Here is a 22,507-nt window from a genome sequence, read left to right as displayed (position 1 = left end):
GTGGAAAATACAGATATTCATAGCAGGGCAACCAGACTACTCAAATTTATCAGGGCAACATTTCTGTCATCATGGACCACCCACACCAATACATGCAATTGCTCAGTAGCACAAGAAAAAAAAGTGGATAATTTGCAATATGAATAAATACCTTCTAGACATTAAATACCTTGAGATTTTGTTGTTTGTTCCAGTGAGTCACAACCAGTCACTTGTTGATCCAACAAGGCTGCCACAACTTTCATGGATAGTCCCAGGCAGCTAAAACATGTTATCAATTTTTAACAAGAGAATGAACTTCTGCAAAACGTTTTGAAACTAAAACAAACCTGAGTCTGTTCCCCTCATTCCACCTCCCAAATTCAAATGAAGTTGGAAAAAATTTCTTCTTAAAGATATCCTGGCAACCTCACGCAACTGAATCTTTTAAGGAAGATATAAAGAAGATTCTACGAAGACTGAAGGAGTCCCCTAAATGAAATTCAAGACTTTTAAGCAACAATGCAAATCAAATGGCTCAAAACAAAGGTAAGAGAGGGAGGTAGATCTCCCCTAAATTATGATGAAATAGTGACCTGATTTAACAAGAAATCCAGGGGACTGCGAACTGGGTCCCAGAATCAGGGCATTCATTTCAAATACCTCATTTAAAATACAGTTTGCATGAACATGACTAGGTGGAAAAGATGACTAGGTGGAAAAGATGACAGGTTTGCAGAAGCACTGGGTTGATTCTCCAGGGAAGGATGCCAGGAGTCACCCTCCCACATCAGCGGTGGCGAGGCACTCCCAGGAGCAGGGCTGGCATCGCCCCACAGGGATGCCTCAGGTCCACAGGGCAAGGTGAAGTGTCCCTTGGAGCAGCTGCTGAGCGTGGGAAGATTTATAGGAGTGAGCAGAACAGGACAGACACCAAAGTTTTCCCGTCCAGGAGATGGCTTTGATTGCCACAGCACAGCAAGTCCCACTGGATTTTGCTCCGTGGATTTTCAGCTGCCGGCTGCGGCCACATCCGTGTCAGCCCTTGCAAAAAGCACTGCCAGCACCTCATGGCAAAACAGGCCACAGTGATACATCCCTGTTAAACAGCATTAACATCAGGAATTAAAAATAACATGTAGGTTCAGGGGGAAAAAAAACCCCAACCTTACTGATTTTACCATAAGAGTCTTCCATCTGTTGCTAATGCTGAAACAGTTATCTTTACAAGAGTTATTTTTACATGTTTTCAGACTCCCCAGATCTCTCACCATGCACACTCTTCAGGACTGAAGGTAAAAAAAAAATAAAAAAATACAAAAAAAAAAAAAATCTCTGTTTCTTCAAAGCTATTGATTGAACATTCAGCACAAACATGAACACAGGCTCGTTCTCAGCTTCCATGCAGTATTTTAGAGCAGTGGTGCACACACATGTTAAAGAACTGGGTGCTTTTTTTGTCCTCTACTAAGAGGCCACTTCAAAACAGTGAATAAGACAATTTGAGCTTAATGGCTTCTTCCATCTGATATTTCCTATTTAAGCAAATTAATTCAGCTATGCTAAAGCATCAAACAGAACCAACCAGGAACAACTCATAGAAGAAAACAGAACTGACCTTTGGCACTTACTCAGCTAAGACTGTTTTCATTTCTCTGTGCACATCCCTTGTGTGACCCAGTGAGCACAGGGGGGTTGGATGACAGTTCACTTCTGAGGTTTCAGGTTATGGTTTTACTTTGTGGGTTGGAGCAGATTAGCTTTCATGTTTATAAGCAAGTAAAGCAGCAGAAGGTGTAATACAATCACTGAGACTTCCTTGGGAACAAAACCAATGATGTATTTATACCATTTTCCTTAGCTATCTTGTAACTTTTTAAAACTTATTCGTAGAGTCCTTCAGCACCTGCAGCTTTGAAGCATCAGACAAGGCCAGCACAAAAAATAAGCACATTTAACTTCCTAGGGCCAGCTAAAGCTCTCCTGTAACAGCCTCATGTAGGACCACATTGCTCCTGTTTCATGCACCTTTAACACTGGTAATCACCAACAATTTACTCGCCTGGTTCCTTCAGCAGATTATGTCTGAGGTCTGGAAAGGAATTGTTCTGAACACTTAACTGAGTGAGAGGCAGGGTGAGCTCTGTCAGACTGTCCCTGCACTGCTCAAGCCACCCAAACTCACTGACTTGAGAAAACAATAGAACAAAGGAGCAGCCCGAGGTCCAGAGGCTCCCCAGCACCACGTGAGAGGTGCACAGAGCCAGCTGTGCCTCAATGCTTGGACAGTTCTCCAAATTTACACTATACTTCTGTAGAAAACAAGGGTGGCTTTAAAGGGTCTTGAGGTTTTTCTGTAAGTAAAAACTAAACAATTTGTATAGTGAAAATCACACGCTCTGATCTCTTCACCACTGTCCTGACCTCTGGATCGATTATCACCAATGGGAGGGATTTTCACCAAGGTTTCCATGGGCTAAAAGTCACCTGTGACACTACAGTTCAAGAACAGGCATATATTTTGGCTGCAGAGATTAAGCTGGATGACCTCTGCTATCCATGTAAAACCAGGCAGCAGTCATGGCCCTACTGGCAAAGTAGAATGATGATGTAATGCAACAATGCCTATTACTTTAAGGCTTTTTTAATGAGGGCAAAAACTATTCAGGGTGTGATTAAAAAGCAAACAAAAACAAACTAGAAAAAAAAACCAAAACAACACTAGTGGCTCAGAAAAGACTCATCCTTCCTTTAAAACTGAGGCCCTGTGCCAAGGAAAGGGGGGGACAACCTCATCCAAACAACAAAGAGTGCCCTGATTTGCCACCCCAGCTTCCAAACTGAGGTCAATGTTTGAAACTGCTGCAAAAATGGTGAAAAAAAGTACAAGTGGGTTTGGTGTCTTGTTTAAGCAAAGAATTAACTGGGGTGCTTGGACTGCTGCTCATGCTAAGATTATAACTCTAGAATTCCAGAGCATTCCCATACATTTGTCTTCCTGCATTAATGCTGACATGAGCCTGAGCAAACAGCATTTAGCCTAGAGAATCCAAGGAGCTGGGCCTCATTTAGGGAGTCAAAGGCAAATTCTGCTGCAGTTAATAGGACACTTACTGAATGCTTTAGGATAATTCTCCTCTCTTATTCTGTACCTTATTCAAGGGCAAGCTCTCCTTTTGCAGCCCTTCAGTAAAGAAGTGGGCTATTCCCTATTTTCCCTCATCTCCAATGCTAATGAGAAGAAAAGAAACATGACAGCTTTTGAACTACCCCATAAATTTAGTTGATATTCCTTCCCAATACTCATTTCTTCAGGTTTTTTGTACCTTAGAGGACTGTACCTAAGCTGTGCCCATACTGAAAGAGGCAGCTGCGGGAAGTGGTGGGGAGGAGAGATTGACACCAAATGCAAAATGAATAATCAAAGGAGTAGCAAAGCCTGTGGAAACTCAGGTTTTCGAGTCTTAACAGAACTCACTCAGCTCCCAGTCCACACAGGGAAAGAGTCCCTGAAGAATTTCGTTTGAAAGCAAAGAGGAAACAAGGGTTAGTAAATGTTATTGTGACAGAAATAGCAGCTACATACACCCAGTTATTTCTATGACATTACCAAAATCCTCTGCATTCAATATAATCCGTGGCTGCATTGCCAGGTTTGGGACTGGCAATAAGGATGGGACATAGAAATGCATTGCTCCAAGGCAAGGACTAGGACTTATTATAATGAGTATTCAGAAAGGATTTTTTTCTTCTTTAAAAGTTAAAATTGAAGCTACTATACCATGCTGCAAGCTGTGCCAGAATATTTCTTCTATTGTCTGTGAAAATAGATTCTTTATATCAGAGGCAATCATCAATTTTTCAGGATGTGTGGGGAGGCTTGCTTTTTCCTTACAGCTTTCAGGATCTGCAACCATAGTTTTTAGAACATCTAGAAAAAAATTACTGGAGACAGAGTAGAAATAATTTCTAGAGATACTTAGAATGCAAGTCAAGAATATACAAATGCACCACATTAAAGAAAACCAGTATTGAGGGAATGCAGATATGTTTGTCTTGGAAGCACATTGAGTTTACTGCCAAAAATACATATTTGGCTTTGTTTGCCACTCATCTTTATAAATAGGCATGTCAAACACCACCAACCCTTGACTTCTCAGAAAACAAAAGGAAACAGTAAATTTGAACAGTCTAGATTTAAAGGATTAAGTAGCAATTGCAAAAGGGACAGGAGGCAGGAATTCATTATTGCACCTAACACTGTTCTTATCCCAAGACTGTTGATTAAAGTTATCATGAAAAGAAAAGTGACCATTCAGTCATGTTAATTCTACTTGCAGGACTACTGAACTTGCATTTTGAAGCCACTGCCCCATTTTCTCCAAAATGCTTTTTCTCGTTCAAAAGATGACATAACCCCCTTTCATGAAAACACAGAAATGCACTGCTGAATGAAAAAAAAATAAATTCCAAATTTCACTGTTGTGAATCATCTCTCCAATCCACAGATGATCCTTACAGAGATTTCAGCAGCAAAATTTTCCAGTTCCCATGGCTCAGCTGGAAGCAGCACCACTGCCAGCAGTGGCACTTGGCAAAACATCTGGGAATGCCCAACAGAGATGCAGGTAACTGTTTTATCTTTAAATTCTAAGGTGGCATTGTAAAGGGAGCACTTTTTTGCACTCCTCTAAGCATCACCTGAGACAACAAATGAAGAGCTGTGCTCTTGTGTCTCCTGGCAGGGCCAGTCACAACAGGACAAAACCACTGTTTTGCATGGCAACTGTTTGTTTTCATTGGGCACCGACAAACTAAGGAGAAAAAACCCTTCACTCTCTCTGATACACTGCAAAGACAAAGCTTAATTTCATCAAGGGCACACTGGCTACATCGACTGGATTATTCATTTGGTATAATGGACTTTGCTTTCTTCCTGCAGCTTTCTCCAAACAAGAACAAAACGAAGATAAATCAGCTCTCACTCAAGGCTGACAGGCTCCATATATTTATGGATTTCTAAGCCCTGCAATACAATGGAAGTGAGGTATTCACCGAGGATTCTTTTCCCCTGCAGTGCTGTTGCCCTCACACAGGTTCTCCCCAGCACACAGACACACCTTGGGAAGGAAAGGCCGCAGCCCAGCTCAGCAGCTTCGCTCCTCCTTTCAGGTCCTTCCTCGCTGTCACCCATAAAACCTCCAGCTTTGCCTCTCCCAGCACAGAACCCACTGTGATCCATGAAGGCTCACATGACAGAACAGCCCCTCTTTGATCCTCCAAGCCAAGGCCTGATTGCCTTTTTCCGAGGGAGCACCACCCACGTAATCCCACTGCGCAGTTTGGAGAGCTGACGTCACGAGCGGTGTCCATGGAATCGAAAGGTTACTTCCCCCCCCATCACATACACCATTGCCATCATGCTGAAGGTCTGGCCTCATATTGGTCACACAAGGAATGAGCTGGTTATGCCAACAAACCCAAACCACTGTTTCTAAGAGTGAGGTTACTGATTCATCAGCTGCCCCATATCGTGGCAATGCTTTCCACCCCTTATTAATTTTGAAAAAAAAGGTTTGACTTACTGCATTGCATCATTGCATTTAGATCAAGGAGAAACCTCTGGCACAGGACATTATGGAGAATGTTAACCTGTGATAATCTCTTCGCAAAGAGGGAAAGAATTACGGAAAGTTGCTGGGCCAGACTTTTTCCTTTGACTTACAACACACTGTAGTTGTGATGGAGTTAACTACAATGAACAAACACTAGTCCTGTGCAAAATAGGTGCAAAGTCTCACAGCCACTTGTTATTCCGTTCATCCAAACCAGAGGTACAACTGCAGAAGGTATGTCTGTGGGCAGTACACACTGCCTGTATGCATTTAATGTACTGTCTTAAAGGGAAAAGGGAATTCAGTTTGCATAAAAATAGCCTCCTCTCTAAGTGTTGCACCTGCTGAGGTAAGATAATCATGGAGGGGAAGATGATGTCCTGGATAATCACATAAATAAATCAGCACTGGCCTCAGAAAATCTCTGATGCTGCCTGAATACAACAGGCAGAAGATATTCACTCACTGTCTGCCTTTCCTGACCTTACTTTTAAGCAATGCCCATCATGCAGAGAGAACCCTTTTGCAAGCCATTTCGGATTCTCAAAGGAGCAGGTATCTAAACTATTTTTTTTTTTAAAGCTTTATGGGGAAAATACATCATGCAATATCCCTCCATTTTTCCACGAGAAAAAGAACAAAGCCAAAGTAAATCAGCAAGTGGCACAACATGCCAAAACCCAGAAACAAAATGAGCAATGAAATTGTACTTATCACTTAGAAAAATCTAAGCCATTCATTTGAGATGCTTATGTTTGGGTAACCTTTGGAAGAATGTTTGCTGTTCTATTGTACAAACAATGGAAATATTAGATAAGGAAAATAAGTGCAGTTGCCAAGAAAGCCCTATGCACTCCTTTCAGACAGTTAAACATATAGATATGATTTTATGGATATATAACATACTGCCTACAGCAGGAGTGCCAAATGTACAGAGCCATTCCTTCTAATCCCAGAGCTTGTGTGGGTCCCAGGAGTGCAGTGCAGAAACCCCTGGTGAGCATCTGCATGGCACTGTGCTGATGGATGAGTTGGGACAGAGGAGCCAACTTCAGCCTTGCTAGGCCAAGGATTACAGCTTTACCAGGCCTGTGGGATGGGATTTTGAGGTAGCTCTGTAAGCCAAAGCAAACCTCCTTGCCTCACATGAGCTACTAACACACAACCACCTCGCCCAGATCTTTTCCATCTGTTCCCAGTCTTGAAAGACCTGGACAATGGTGTTCACTGGGACTTGGGTCAGACCAGTGCTTCCCCAAGGAACAGAGCTGCAAAGAGCAAGCAATAAGTGCTCCAGTGCTTTTCCCTATGGAGAGAGCAGAGGCAGGAGGAGCCCTCGGGTGTCAGTGGGGAGGATAGAGAAAGGAAGGCCCCTGTACATGCTCTGTGCCTGCCCCCTTCCTGCGTTTCCCACTCATCCCCAGGAGTCAGGCACCCCTCCAGCTTCCCCAGGCATGCCCTCAGAGGTAAAGGTATAGAATCGTACAGTCATAGAATGATTTGGGTGGGAATGCACCTTTAAAGGTTGTCTACTCCAACCCCCCTGCAGTGAGCAGGGACATCTTTAACTGGGTTGCTCAGAGCCCCATCCTACCTGGCCTGGAATGTTTCCAGGGATGGGCAATCCACCACCTCTCTGGGCAACCTGATCAAGTGTTTCACCACCCTCATTGTCAGAAACTTCCTCCTTATATTTAATCTAAATCAACCCTCCTTCAGTTTAAATCCATGACCCCTTGGTCCTATCTCTCTACTAAAAAGTTTTGTCCCAGACTTTCTTATAGGCCCTCTTCAAACACCCAAAGGTTACAGCGGGGTCTCCCTGGAGCCTTCTCTTCTCCAGGCACTACAAACCCAGCTGGGATCCGTGTCAGTAATTTCAAAATGAAGGAGCAACCAGGACCCAATTCCTTCTTAGCCAGCCAGCCTCTCGTGGAAAGTGTTGGTCACTTTGCCAGGCACAGATCCCTGAGAGCACGTTGGGGCACTCAGGGGGCAACCAGTGTTCCCTGATGGCCTACAGAAAAATGCCAAGTCATTACAAGTTCCCACCAGCTCGGCCACACTTGGTGCTGCGTGAACAACTAGGTGAAATATGAGTTTAAAGTTTGTCTGCGGGTTTTTTCCCATGCAAGGCAGGAAAAAAACCCTCTGAGACCTTGGCTCTGACAATGCTGAAGGCTTTTTTTTTTTCATGGGGAAGGCTGTTTTCATTGTTCAGACCAAACCTTCCGTGTGGAGAGAACATGTACAAATAAGGGCTAGATGTGTACTTGGAGCTTGGCTTCTGGCCTGGGTGTGTTGGCGACTTGGCCTGAACTACAAGAGATGTTTTGACACCACAAATAAGGAATTAGGCAGTGTGGTGATCCGGAGAGAGGATGAGCGGGTCTGCTTTTACAGTGCTTTCAAGATGCTGCTTTGAAGATTTCCAGAGTGCTGCAGCTTAACATCACAAAGAAAATCTTAAAATCTACCTTCAGAGAGCTGGTGATTTTACCTTCTAAAAAAATTACATAATCGGTCAAACAATATTCACCCTAACCTTAAATTTAAAATAACTTAAGAAAATCTTGAACTCTACAGATAGTATTTGGTGGTTTATGCATGATTAAGTGTATTCTTTTAACAACAACAAAAACTATGCTATTGCCAGTTTCTCTACTTTCATAAAGTAAAGCTCAGTGTGGTTTTATAAATTTCAGTTTCTGGCAATCCATTATTTTATATTTCTATTTTAAACTTATTTTTGTCTGACTCAAGTACCTTTCATTCCTTTCCCAATTTCTTTCTAAGTTCCTTACATATCTGTTGCTGCACCTAAGTGCAATTCAGTATGGACCAGCAAGAGTACCTTCCAAAAAGAGTAATTTATTGAAGGTGCATTTTTATAGAAGCAAGTGTAAGGAACCAAAACTAATGAGTACCAAAAAGTAACTGGTTAATTTTGTTGTATTCAGTCTGTCTTTTACCTCATAGTTATAATTGTGAAAGGTTTTTTAGCCTGCAAGAATTAAAAAATAAATACAGAGTTGGCCTCGTAGATACTCAGTCCATATCTACCACAGAACAAACATGCTTTTGAAAAGAGAAAGCAGCTTCTCTGGCATCTATTTTAACTAAGGGAAGTTCTAAGGATTGAAAAGTCAACTTCTGCACTAGAAATATTATCACTTAAATACTAATTGATACTGTGTCTTTCCAGAAAGCCTTTTTACAGTATCCTAAGAGACCTATAGCTGAAACCCTTTTTATTTTCTATTTTCCCTATTAAAAGTAGGTTCAACACCGGAAATTAATGCATTCAAGTACTTTAAGCAAGAAATCATGGAAGTTAATTCACTATAATAATACTATAAGAAATAAACATCTTTATAACATGAAGGGAATATAGATGAAAATAAAATTGGTCTGTACTCTATAAAATTGTGGGTAAACATAGTTAAGCATTGGAAAGAGTGGATTCCAGCCTCATTTGGGATTCATCCAACCAACTCCTCACACTTTACCAGCTGTCCTTTATAAGATATCACTGATGCTCCAGTGGGCCTCGAAGACTCCGATTGCATGGAAAATTATACAACTGCCATCACAGCTCTGCCCAAGGGGGAATTCAACATTGTTTTGCAGAGACAGAGCTACATTCTGCTTATTTGTTGTACTCCTGGAATAATGAAAGTGAAACTAATCTGAATATAAATATTTTTAAAGGAAATTCAAGCCGACACATATTTGTATTTTTTCATATAAATTACCTCCATAGACTGTGAGGAGGTTCTTTCTATGAGCACTTAAATGGGAGCTTTTCATTCTAATATAATCACTTTAATGCAGGAAATCCCTTAGGCATAACTGAGAGCTGGGATACACACTGCATCTATAGCTGGAGAAGCAATCAAAGAAAATTTAAAGAAGAGTCTGAAGACTTGTAATCCATAATAATATTATTAATTCATTCAGCATGCAAATGTTATTCTGCTCAATATTCAGCAGACTTCTACAGCTCCGCACTAAATTAACACAGGACTTCAGAAAGCACTGGTAAGTGTAGCTTCACAACAGTGTAAATAACATTTGAGTTACACGTATGTCTTACCTTGAGAAGTTCAGAGCCTTTAAAAGAGGAGTTTCTAAAGGCACTTTGAGTGTAAGTGATTGATTTTACCGATCCATAGGTGCTACATCAAATATTAACATGAGAAATTAATTGCTGAGTAAACTCTGGGCTCATTACTACTTATTTTCTAAATACTGAGTAAACCAGTAAATTCAGATTAGGCCACATTTTACCAAATTATAACGTGCCTGCTGCCAGGAAACATTTTTCCCCTGTTCCAATAACTGCTTCAACCATATCCCACAAAATTACAATGACTTTGGAAGATAAATTCTGAAAGAATTTACAAGCCTGGGAAGAACCAAGTTCTAGGGTCCTTTTTGCTGTTTCATTCCTATTCACTCAGGACTCTTGCTCAGCAAAAGTCCACCTGGTTCCTTGAAAGAAGTGTCCTGCAGTAATGCTTATTCCATTACTCCCCATAAAACTCTGTAAGAGGTACAACACACCAAAGTATGAAAAAAAAAGGAAGTTCAGTTAACTGTGCTCCACCAAAAAAGGTGTTGGTTGGAAAAGTGATGTTCAGGTATAGCAGCAAATTGTGGAGGTTTTGCTGCGAATACCAAAAGATAAAACCATGTATGTCAATAATTTATTTGCAAATCATTTCTGCTTTATATTAAATGTCCATTTCCATATAAGAAATGGTTATGTTTCTTTCCTCTAAGAATAGTTACATCTTCAAGAATATTCTCTTCGCTGTATTTTAACTTTCTCCACAGAGCTTGGAAACAAGAAAAATAATGGGTGGGGACTTAGAACTAAACATATGCCTGTATTTGTCATAAGCCTTCAAAGTTTTTCTGCTATGGATACTTTCTCTCAAGTGAAAATTTCCAAGTTTGACAAGACATATTTCAGGCAGATTCTCTCCAATTTTTCCAAGCCAAACAAGTAAAAGTAAGATGGGAACTTAGCGTGGGAATCCCTATTATGCGATCTAATTTAAAATTAAAACCCAGAGTAGAGTCTCCACGATTCTAAGGCTATGCTGATTGCCACTTGAAGCTGGAAACGTTTTTCCCTAATGCACAAGTGATGAAGTGCACGTAATGCTTAGAGGAAAGTTACCTTATCTGCAGTATCAGATATAGATTACTGCTGGAGTCAGCGTGCCACGCCGCTTGGATCCATATGCTCCCTTCCAATATGAGGAATTAAGTTTCCCTGATGTCATAACTTGAACAGATAATGCAATTAAAGTCTCCTTTGAAGTTCACATTGACCAGGTAACCAATAGAATGAGTTGGCAAAGCTTTAGTCGAGTCACCACAGTGAACTCGGCTCACCCAGGTTGAGACTCTGATGTTCTGCAAAGGCTGAAGGATACTGAAAATGCTCAGTCCCTGTGAGATATTTATAAACCAGTGTTTATTCTGTCCTGTAAATACAGAGATCCTGCACTTCTGTCTGGCACTCTCCAGGTGTGTCAGGAATATGTCAGAATTGCTGCATGTTCTCTGAGGAGTTGGTTCCCTTGTGTACAACAGCTCTGGAAGACTGAGGGACACCTGCAAATCCCAGACAAGTGACAGGGTCTCCTTTTCCTACCTCAGTGCTCCTCCTGGCAGCAATCTCCCTGCAAGAAAAGAGGGCCTGTCTGGTGGATCAGATATTTGGGCAAGACTAGAAAAAGGGAGAGATCCGTTACACAACGTTCCATTTGCCACTAGTTACTCTGGAATACAAGATTGCATGGGGCTGCTGAAGTGCTACTGAAGCTGGATGCTCGTTTTCATACAGAATCAGCTTGATAATCCTTTGCTGAAAAGGTGCAGTTCACAGCTTTGTAGGTTAAACAATAGTGAGGCTGTGTATGATCAAGTGTGAAGAATTTTCTTGCAGATGAGACATTGATAGCTGCTCCTCTGGGACCCTTCAACTGGTGTAATTTATAGTATCACACTACAATTGACATGTTTATGATTGTGCCAATAATTCAAGACTTCTTGAGGCATTTAAACAGGAGAGGTAACTAAATGATTAATTTTAGAAAGAAGAGAGTGGAACAAAGCCAAGACTTCTATCTTCTTGAAAAAGAAAAGAGCCTAAAATGAACATCTTGGCTACTTTACAAGACTAGAGAAATATTATAGACTGAAAGACTGTTTAATTTCCAAAAGTGTTACTATTCCTTGGAGATACAGTGATGAAAATAGAACTCTTAGCATGAAGTAGAATTTTACTTGCACTAAAACAGAAAAATTCATGATCAGGAAAGTTGCTTGAGGAGGGGAAACATCCCACCACTGTCAATGCTTTATGGGGACATATTTGGCACGAGCATTGAAAAAAAACAGACTAATAAATGGTGATCAGGTAGACAACTTCAGAAACACTTAGAAGAACAGATAATGAAAAGTTATGATTGGTATTATTAAACATGAGAAAGTAAGGAGTTTCATTATATATACAATAGAAGTCCAACTAATAAAAACATTGACACAATCAGACTGATAATTTAAGCAAAACTATCTACAGTAATAGTGAAGATTTGCTACCTCTATAAAAATATATATATATAATTCATAATGACCTACAAAGTAACATAAGGTGCATCTCAAAAGGTCATTTCATACTCTCAAGATGCCCAAACACCTAGAAATTCTCTTGAAGCAACTGCTTTGCACCTCCTTACCTCCAAGAGCATATATGTGAAAGTCTGCAATGCCATAAAACACGTGCTGGTGTTGTGTGTGCCTTCTAAGGAAGAATTAGTGCAAATGGCTCTTAGAACAAACAGCACTTCTTTTACTCTCCTGCCAGCTTCAGCTATAGCTAGGCTGTCCTGCCTTCTTTCTTCGAAGACTCCTGTTTTATTATTTTTGGGGAATAATGGCAGCACCATGAGAATTCTGTTCAGGTTTGAATCAAAACCTCTTCCTTTCACTACCTGGGGAGCGCTCATGCAAAGCTCCCCGATTCAAGTGAAGTGAAAAGTCCTTACCTTCTGTTGGTGACGTCTTCAGATGTCTGCAGAGCCCCTCTGTTTCCCCATATGTCTCTTTAATTTTTACTACTGCTTCTGTCCCTCGGAGTTCCATGAGGGAGCGCAGTTCTTGCAGTGTGCACCCAAACTCTCCCGCATGGTTGGCCTCGTTTCTTTGGTTCTTGGAATAAAAATCGCTATTTGTCATGTCACCCATTGTGGCTGGTTGTATTGCTCCACTCGTTGTAGTCGATTACAATCTTAAAACTGTTTTAAAAATTGAAGGAGAGGAATCTTGAATTCCGATTTAAGAAATTAAAAAGAATCCAGTGTGTGCCCGGCGAGCGACGTGGAGGATTTGGAGGATGCCTCTGGCGTGCAAGGTGTCCCTGACTGACTAGTGGTCTGCAGAATGGCTGCTTTCAAGGCTGCAGACCAGTTCCACTCCATTCACCATTTCCCATTATGTTGCACCCAAGCTGTGGAATCTACATGGTCATTTCTTCCTCGGGACCTTTGGGAACAAGCAGAAAGGACTCATTACAGGAGTGTGCGACAGCGCTTTGCAAAAGGTGATTTTTTCAAATTTATTCTGTCATGGCAGGTGGACTCGTCATTTCAGAGAGGCTGTGTGAGATGTCCTGTGAGGTGCTGCAGCACCGACAGCAAGGATAACACCAGCTCTGCCTTAGATAAAGCTCTCCACAGCCAAAGCACCAATAGCAGCGTCTCTCACTTTAATCAAGTCCCAAGAGCACCCGCTAAATGAGATGACTCATGAATATTAATAAGTAAGCGATTAGTCCGGCACGCAGGATACACCTCCAGTACGTGCTCTGCTTCATACAGCTACATCAGCCTGTCCTCTGACCAGAACAAAGCCTCTGATAAAGGCTCAGAGGTGACACAAATAGGTTAAACACAACTAGTTTTCCTAACGGGTTAAAGCAAAACTGTTTTTCAGCGCAAGGAGAGTGAGACTGGTGGAAAAAACTAGAGCCATCATTACAATTGCAGAATATATTTCAATACATTACATCTTGCAGCCTTGCCTTCTGTGCAAGGGAGCACAGTCCAGCAAAGAGAAAACACTGGGGTGGCTGGGTTTGAGCAGCCAGAGCTCCTCAGCCAGGCACCCCCTGGGTCCTGTCCCCAGCACACACAGACACACACAGGATGGGGTTGGGTTCTTTCTTTTTTCTTTTCTTCTCTTATTTTTCCTCCCCTTTTTATTTTCATTTTTTTCCCCCATGTGCAGTGTTGAACAAGTCCCATTTGGACCATCTGGGAGACAGCTGATTACTTGCTAAAACCAGCCTTTAAAACCTGTTTCCCCTTCCCATATTCTAATGAAGTTGGTTTTAAATACTGCTGAAACCAGCTATTATATTTGGCACGCAGAGTTTTAAAAGAGATTAAAGGTTTCTTTTTTTGCCTCAAGCGGGTTAGTGAGAGTGCACTGTCTAATCTATAGGTCTCAGAACAGTTTTCATAATAAAAAAGATCTTTCAAAGGGCACACCAGCAGCCTGATGACTGACCAACCTGTCACAGGCAAAGGGCATGTGTTGAACTTTCTAGGCACAGTAATACACAGTGGAAATGAGTACCCAGATAAAGCACATAAAGAGGATCCCGATGTGTTTGAAGTCCCAGTTTTATATTTGTACAACAATTTTAATCTCCCACCCACATACAGTTGACATAACACGTAGGCTCAGTATTTCCACTATCTAACTCTGTTGCATTGCTCTGCACATGACAAAAATCAGGCCCCCTGGATGCACCAATTCCTCTGCCCACGGTGGCACTGCCTGCTTTAGAGCTGCCTAACATACCTTGCTCAATTAGCCAAACCAAACCTCTACCAGCCCTCTCATCTACAGCTTTAAAACTCAACATTTCTTTGATTTTCGTGGAAAAAAAAAAAAAAAGAAAAAAGGGAAGTACCAGCTTTACTATGATATCATCACTATGATATTACAGAACACAGTTAAAATAGCAGCCAACTGCTACACCTTTCTTCTACACATCCTATTTATTGATACATATTCTAGTCTTAAGAACTTCTGCCACCTCACATTTCACATGTTGCTTTTCACGTTCACTAGGATTTCTGCCCAAAATGTGGCTTACAGTGAAGAGCAAAGAGAAACTAAAAGTAGTAATTAAAAAAGGTCTTTATTTGCCAAGCAATAGCCAAAGAGGAGATGTTGTACCCTGTCAACACTCTAAGCTCTCCATGCTGGGTAGTGCTCACAGCCTCGATTCATCCCTAGGTATGGCACGCAGAAAAGACTTGACTCACACTATTTATCTGTTTGTAAACAGGGTGGGTCAGTATTCTGAACAGAAATAACATCAGCCTGCAGCATTACTTTGAAAAAGTTGCAGGACATGGATGTCACAGATGCCCAGTCAAACAGAGTCCATCCCAAGGGGCATCGAACAGCCACGACCTCGGCTGGTGATGAGCTCCTCCTTCCTCCCAGCAGCATTTCAGACTCTTCCTGGGGTCAGCTGTGAGAAGCTGCTGCTGACAGTCACATCAAAATGCAGATTGAGGTTCGATTGGGAGGCATCGATAATAAAAACGAACAGCTGAAATGACAGGCTGCCTTTTACTTCCAGTGGCAAAAAAACAAAAATCTATTCCAAGATAAATTCACTTCAAGATTTTGAAAACTGGGCATCTCAAAAGCCATGATGCTAAGAAAAAAAAAAAAGACAAATAGCAAAAAAACCACACTATTCACCTAGCCCTAGCTAGTCTTGTGAGCTTTTTAAACATTCCCCTAATAAAATAAAATTATTCCTATACTGTTCCATAACACTGCAGAACAAAGGATAATTATCAGTATTTTCTGAGGAGACCCATCTACTGATTTAATTCATGATGCAAAGGGTACTAAACACAGCAAAGACTTTTTCTACATGATTTTTCTGTGGGATATGTCCACCCCCCTCAATCAAAGCACCTCTTTAGGCTCACTGTGCCATCACTACAAATTAATATATTTGCTTCTATTCTTAGAGATTCTTCGCCATTTGTCAGCCACAGCAAGACAGTGCTGTTGCTTTTTAGCATGAGTCATTTGCCTGCTTAATTTTTAATTTCACCTTCAATTAAATATTAATCAATAAACAACAAATATGAAGTTTACACTTCCTTCGGTGCTTTAAAAACAAATCCCTCAGAGTCTGTGCTGTTCATGAGTCACCCAACGCTTTGCCACCAAGGAAACAGCACCTCAGGTTTTTTTTGAAAGGCAGATGGTAAAACACAACAAGCACAGAGCGTGACTGACATTATTCACTGACAGTGCATCTCCCTAATCCCGTGGAACAAGATATGCAGCTTCCATCTGATCCCTGAATCTCCCTTAGGAAAAGCCCAGGCACCCTGCCAGGGCGTGTGCTGGGTTAGCAGGGCTGACACGCGACCACCTCACCCCTCCCACGCTGGGAATATTCCCCTGACAAAAGGAATGAGAACTCAACAAGCTGTGGCTGGCACACGGCAACATTCCCATCGCAGGGGCTTTGCCTCTCCCAAAATGCAGCCGGTTACCAGAAGTGGGGGAAACTTCCACGGGTCTCCCCCACGAGAAATCTGCAAGTACCGCGCGAGGGTTTCGGTGGGGTTTTTCTGCTTGGTGTTTTTCGGGGGAGGATGAGGTTAGGGAAGGGAGAACATTACAGAACACACTCCCAACATCGATATTTTCGAGATGTAGATGTAGTACAGGTGAACTACCAGGCAATCCTGGTGTTAAAAAAGCAGGTGATGCTGATGCAGTTTTCAATCAAATTGAACAACCAACAGGATCTTGTGTCCTAATGGCCTAATAAATAAAGCAAGCTGAATTTCGTGCTCTGGGTGCTGCCTTCACTGGCAGTAGCACCAGTCTGCCAGCAGGTCACAAGGGATTTGAATCCCCCTGCTATGGACTAAACTACCTGGGGAATAACACCTCTGGCAGTCAAAGGGAACATGACCCAGCAAACCACAGGTTTCAGCAGCAGAAGGTGCATTGCCCTGGCAGTGGAAAACCTCCAGGGAGCTCAAGGACTTCTCCCTTCCTTTTCAGATGTGCCCTGAGTCCCTTCAGGGCCTCCAGGCCAAAATTTCTCAACCTCTTTTTACCCAAGATCCATTGAATCTCTTTCAATGCAATGACCACTATCTGTGATGGGCTTCAGTGGGTTTAACTTATAACCAAACGCCTCCCAGAGCACAAAGAGCCACCAGCCTCAAAATCTGAGAGCACAGCTTTTCACACCATCATTCCCTCCCCTCCACTGGGTACATTTGAGCTCATCGTTCCCCAGGAGAACAACTTACAGGGAAAATGGTCCCCCTTAGACAAGTTCAGCAAAAGAGAAGTAAAAACTCCAGTAACTGAGAAACTAATTTCACCCACAAAGTTGGACTGTTCTATCAGACAAAAGCAGTCACTTGTCTCTTTTTACTTATTCTTACCAATGCTTCTGAATCAAGAAAACTGAGTAAAAATATATCCCAAAGTGCAGTTTGAAAACAACAATGTGCTGTGGCCAAGGGACAAAATAGCAGCCCACCTAGATCCTCCTGGGGTAGCAAAAGACTTTACATACTGGAACAACTGAGAAAAATACTGCCCTTATTTTTCTCATTAAAAAGTCAGAATATAAGTCTGGGATTTTGTCAATGATGTCGTGGATTTTTGTTGTACAAATGCACTACAAACTCAAACTGTTTCCTGTTTGGTTGTTTTTTTGGGTTTTTTTTCCAGAGTGACTGTGTCTGGAGGAACAGGCTTCCATTCCTGTAGAGCCCAAGTCAAATATTTTTCATCTTCTAGCTGCTTGGAGGAAATGCATGCCAATTAAAACAGAAGCAATTTGGATGAGCTAACTGCAGGCCTGCTGGGAAAACTATTCTTTGATTTCCCTAATCAGGAAAAGTCTCATCTTGGAAGCTTGTAAATATTTTCACAGTGTGTTAGAATGTAGATATCGTCACTATGTATTCTGACATCTGATTTCATTTGGACTTCTACTGGCAGAAAAATTAATAGCTGGGTAATGAACCAGATTTCACCAGATCAGAATCACAAGACTTGCCTTTCACAGTCCTTGAAAGTCTGGACAAATAATGGTTTCACAGTGAACCAGAAAAAAAGTAGGATATATTCATGATTTGTCTGTTTTCTTTTAACTGTCATCTAAGATCATGGTAACTCTGCTCTCAAAATCTGCTGATGGAGGAATTGCCTGCACTAGAGGATGAAAAGGAAATCACCCACAGTGAGGGCAGAGACCAGCAAATCCCAGGTACTATCACTCATTGTGCAACTGGGAAGGTATCACACTGAACTGGTTCTCCTTGAATTAAACTGAGGGAATTAGCAGTTCCCAGCCTTCTGCATGGAGCATTACTGTCCCACTTGGGTTTTGACTTGGCTGTAGATAAAATGCCAGCTGGTCCTTGGGACCTATAGAGAACCTCCAAGTAAGGGGGGGAAAAAGCACTGAAGCATCACATTTTAGTGAGTACGAGGTACATAACCAGACTGATCTGCATTCATTGCATTAGAGACACCATTCCTTGATAGAACAGCAGTGGAAGTAGATTTAATGGAATTTTCCCTCGAGCCTGAACAAAATCATCTGAGAGGGATTTTTTCAGCCTGCAGTGCCTCGAACTCTGACGTGAGGTGCTGGTGGCAGCAGGTTGACAACATGTTGCAGAGGATGAAAAGTGCCAGCAGACCTCTGCAAGGTGAAAACAGCTGAGGAAGAAAACCATAACCTGCTCTATACAAGTCTCCAGATGTGTGAAATAAATCAGGTGTGGCCCAGCTGTAGCACCTTTTACAATTTCTTGTTCTTTTCATGTCAAAGACAGAATGTGAATATAATCTTTATGGATCAGAATGAGATTGGATTCTCTATCCAGTGGCCAACAAAGTTAATCAAATGCACCCAGCAATGCTCAAACTCACACTCTCTTAAAACAAAAACTGGCTTTGAAGCTTAATTACCAGGAATGCACAAGATGCAGAAAGAACTAAAGAAAACTACCATCTGAATAAAAGCAGTTTGGCACCTTTACAAGCATGAAATTTTTGTTTAATACCCAGAAGTGCAGAGTGGATAAAGAAAGAGAAACTGAACTTTGTATCTAAGTGTTGGCTGAAAAATATTCCTGACTTCATCCTCACATTTCTTCATAAATTTCAAGTTGCCTGAAGTTAATCTGTGCATCCATAAAGAAGCTGTGGCTGCCCCATCCCTGGAAGTGTCCAAGGCCAGGTTGGAGAGGGCTTGGAGCAGCCTGGGCTGGTGGGAGGTGTCCCTGCCCATGGCAGGGGGCTGGAGTGAGATGGGCTTTAAGGTCCCTTCCAACCCAAACCAGTCTGTGATTTTCTGATAATTCATTCATGATGAGCACACACAAATGAGACATTTGATGCTTCATTCAGTTGTAGCTCTTAGACAGAAATATATTTCCCCTGATAATAGGATGACATTAAGACGATTAAATAAAGGTATTATTTTAAAAAGATTACAGAATGAACACGTAAAAAAAAAATAAAAACCACAGGTAACTACCTATTATAATCCCTTAATAATTATTTCAGTCCTTTCAGTATGAATCCATGCCTCTAGTCAGCTTGGACTTCTTGTACCAGTTTTGCTATCAGGTAGGATAAATAAAAAAGGATTCCATGCCTAACGTAAGATACCATTAAAGATTTGAAGGCAAAAAGGGTAATGTCACAAAATAAACATTCATTAAAGGGGCACAAAATATCCTTAATTTCAGTTATACAATAAACCTATTCACTTAGGATTTCTATCAGACAGAATCTAACTCTTGCACAAATTTGATGACATTTTTTTCCTCGCTGTACTGGTAAACTGAGGGCAACTTAAAATAAGAGTTGTGAAACAAAACCACCCCCAGTGCCTGCTGCAGTGAACAGTAATGCAGTCTATAATTTGATACCAAATCTGCTTTCCACTGTTCCTCATGTAAATGGCTACAGTAAAGCCAAATGAACTACTGACAGGAACAAAAATACTATTAAAGGAATCAATTCAGTCGCATTAAATCAATGAAATGACTCTATCAGTGACTTCTGGGGCACTGGATCAGGTCCTGCAGATAAAAACCTTCCACTCCTGATGCCAGGTCCTCGCTCTGGGAATGCTGTCAGCAGACAGACTGCGATGAGGAACCAAATCACCTTTGGGATCATCAGTTCCTGAGCACTTCTCCCAGTTCTGGAATGCTCCAGGCTCAGCCACGGAGCACCTCAACACCTGCTGACTGCAGGAACCTGCTCCCAGAGCCCCACACAACATTCCAGATGCTCACAGAGACATGACCTGCTCTGCAAAGAGATTTTTCCAGTAAAGTCTGTACCAGTCACCAGTTTTAGGAGCTCTCTCTCGTGTCTTGACATGAATTTTTCTTGTTTTGCTTTCAGTGATAAAATGAAAGGTTATTTTTCATGAGCTATTTATTCTCCCAAGGCTCCAATTCCACACTGCAAAGTAGGTTTGGGGTTTCTTTTATTCACTGCCTTCCTACACACCACATAGTCCTTCTCTTGGGGTTGTATTTTTGGCACTGAACAAAGACCCGTTCTGCACCCCATAAGCTTTAGAAAATTCATGTTTTCATGTATAACTGCACTGATTTTATACAGAGACTAACACAGCACAGTTATTCCAAGGAACACCAACTGTTACCAATTTATCAAAAACACGGCTGAGAAAAAAGCTAAGGATATTCAGACTTCAGACACTCAGATATCATTAAATAAAGTAGATGTGGGAAAAAAAAAATCTATATTGAATGCTCTAAAAGCAAATAGAGGATCAGCTAAGGAACAAACCCCAGCACAAACCCAGGATCCAGCACAGATTACTATTCATATACAGAGCTGGGGGACGTGGAGGGAAACCTCTTTTTTAGCAGAAAACACAGGAAAGATACACTGCAGTGATACCACACAAATGTAGTGGTCAGGTACAAGCTCATCACCATCATCTCCAGGACAAAATGGTCAAAATTTCTTCCATTCAACTGAGATGCCATTTTTTTCCCCAAAAAAATTATAGTTATATTATTATATATATGTGTGTATATAACTACAGTTACATTATTATATATATTACAATAAAATATTATGTATTATTATGTTATAGTCTACTACAGTATCAAGCCAGGGACAAGGATGAAAAACCCTATACAAAAAAGAGTCCCAAAACTCACAAAACTCCAACTCAGATGTTTTCTTTATTTTTTCTTCCTTAAAAAGCAAATTATTGAGACACAAGCACTAAAAAGATGAAGGCTTTTTTCATTTGCCCTTTGTTTGTGCATTTTAAATACCACCAGATCTCTTAAATCTAGAATTTGAATTACCACATGACCTTTACCATCAGCAGATACCATCAGCTGGAAGCACACAATTTCAAGGGAGTTTGAGAAGCCTGTGCTTTCACTGTCTCTGTGCCTAGGACCTGATTATATCTCATTTTAATCAGCAAATTCTCCAGAACACCTTGAAAGAAATAGGTTGTCCAGCTCCTTCCAACAAATAGAATCTTAGGCTTGACAGAGTCTAATTAAATGCAGCTGATACCTAAAATTTTGGGACTACTTTTCAGTCTCTGTTGAGAATGGACACTCAATTTGGTTCCTAATTGTTACTTTTTTTAGTCGGCTACTGATCATTTCACTATAAAAATATTGCATGGCCTCTCTAATTTTCATACCTTAAGACTACCCAAATATTTAATAGTACCATTAGCACACGTGTACCTTGAGCTCGTTGGATCTTCCTTTCTCAGATTTTTTAACAGTATTTTACAGACACTTTTAATCCTAAAAACTGAGACTAATTAAGATAATCTTATCTATGCCTGGACAACCTATGAGACTTTTCATCAATAAACTACAACTTTATTTTGTGATTCCTGTGCCAGAGCACACCTTCCCTCCTGACTCTGCCTTGGGGGTTGCATCAATTCACTGCAGGTTTGGGAGTTCTTAAGTGGTAACAGAAATATTTTCAGCCCTGGATAGAACATTGTCATACCAGTAGTTGCAAAGACTTAAAAGAGGCCAGCACTTTATTATTTTTTAAGCTGGAGATAAATGGAAGCCTTCTCCTGCCTTATTAGGAGCGTGAAGAGCAAATCTGTACTTCAGTGGAGATCTGTACTCCAGTGGAAAAGCTCTCATTGATGTGAACTATAATTTTGATGGTTTACTTTTGTTAAAAAGCTGACAGGTGTCATGTTTTCCATAGGTACAGATCTATGAGACAACAGAGAGAATAAAAATTCAAGAAAATCCATAACTGGTCAGCTGCAGCAAAATGCATTTTGTTGTGTCCTGTTCTGAACTTCAAGGCTAAAGCCCCCAAACCAGGGGGCTTTACAACAGCTCAAACTGTAAGGATGAAACCAGAATAAAAACTGAGCCTAAGCCACTGAACAGGGGAAACAGGTCACTGGTTCTGCGCCTGATGAAAAGTTAGGGCTTCTGAAACAGAAGAGAGAAGGGCCTGAGTTGGAGGAGACCTAAAGATCATCTCATCCCACCCCCTGCCATGGGCAGGGACACCTTCCACTAGTCCAGGTTGTTCCAAGCCTTGTCCAACCTGGCCTTGGACACTTCCAGGGATGGGGCAGCCACAGCTTCTCTGGGCAACCTGTGCCAGGGCCTCACCACCTTTATTATGAAGAATTTCTTCCTAGCAGCTACTCCAAACCTAAATTACATCCAGCAGGTGAAAGTCCCAGCAGCTGATTATTTTACTAAAAACACCTGCTTAAATAGCAATATTCCTGGTGTAGCTGATTG

The 22,507-nt window shown here is 41.4% G+C and overlaps 1 protein-coding gene across 5 annotated transcripts in view; it reads right to left on the bottom strand.

The window, feature by feature from the left end:
- ATP2B2 (ATPase plasma membrane Ca2+ transporting 2) overlaps window positions 1-22,507 on the bottom strand; it is a 411,315-nt gene that overhangs the window by 162,662 nt on the left and 226,146 nt on the right. For all 5 annotated transcript variants that reach the window (XM_027738163.2, XM_027738225.2, XM_027737921.2 and 2 more), the window contains exon 4: window positions 12,659-13,154. In XM_027738163.2, the coding sequence (XP_027593964.1) occupies window positions 12,659-12,857 (199 nt within the window). In that variant the 5' untranslated portion in view covers window positions 12,858-13,154. The remainder of the gene's footprint in view (window positions 1-12,658; window positions 13,155-22,507) is intronic.

This window comes from Pipra filicauda, unplaced genomic scaffold (assembly GCF_003945595.2).
Source record: "Pipra filicauda isolate LSUMZ 115617 unplaced genomic scaffold, ASM394559v2 scaffold102_size2360937_pilon, whole genome shotgun sequence".
Lineage (NCBI taxonomy): Eukaryota > Metazoa > Chordata > Aves > Passeriformes > Pipridae > Pipra > Pipra filicauda.
Note: the sequence above shows the minus strand (reverse complement) of the source record. Positions and strands in the feature narration are given on the sequence as shown.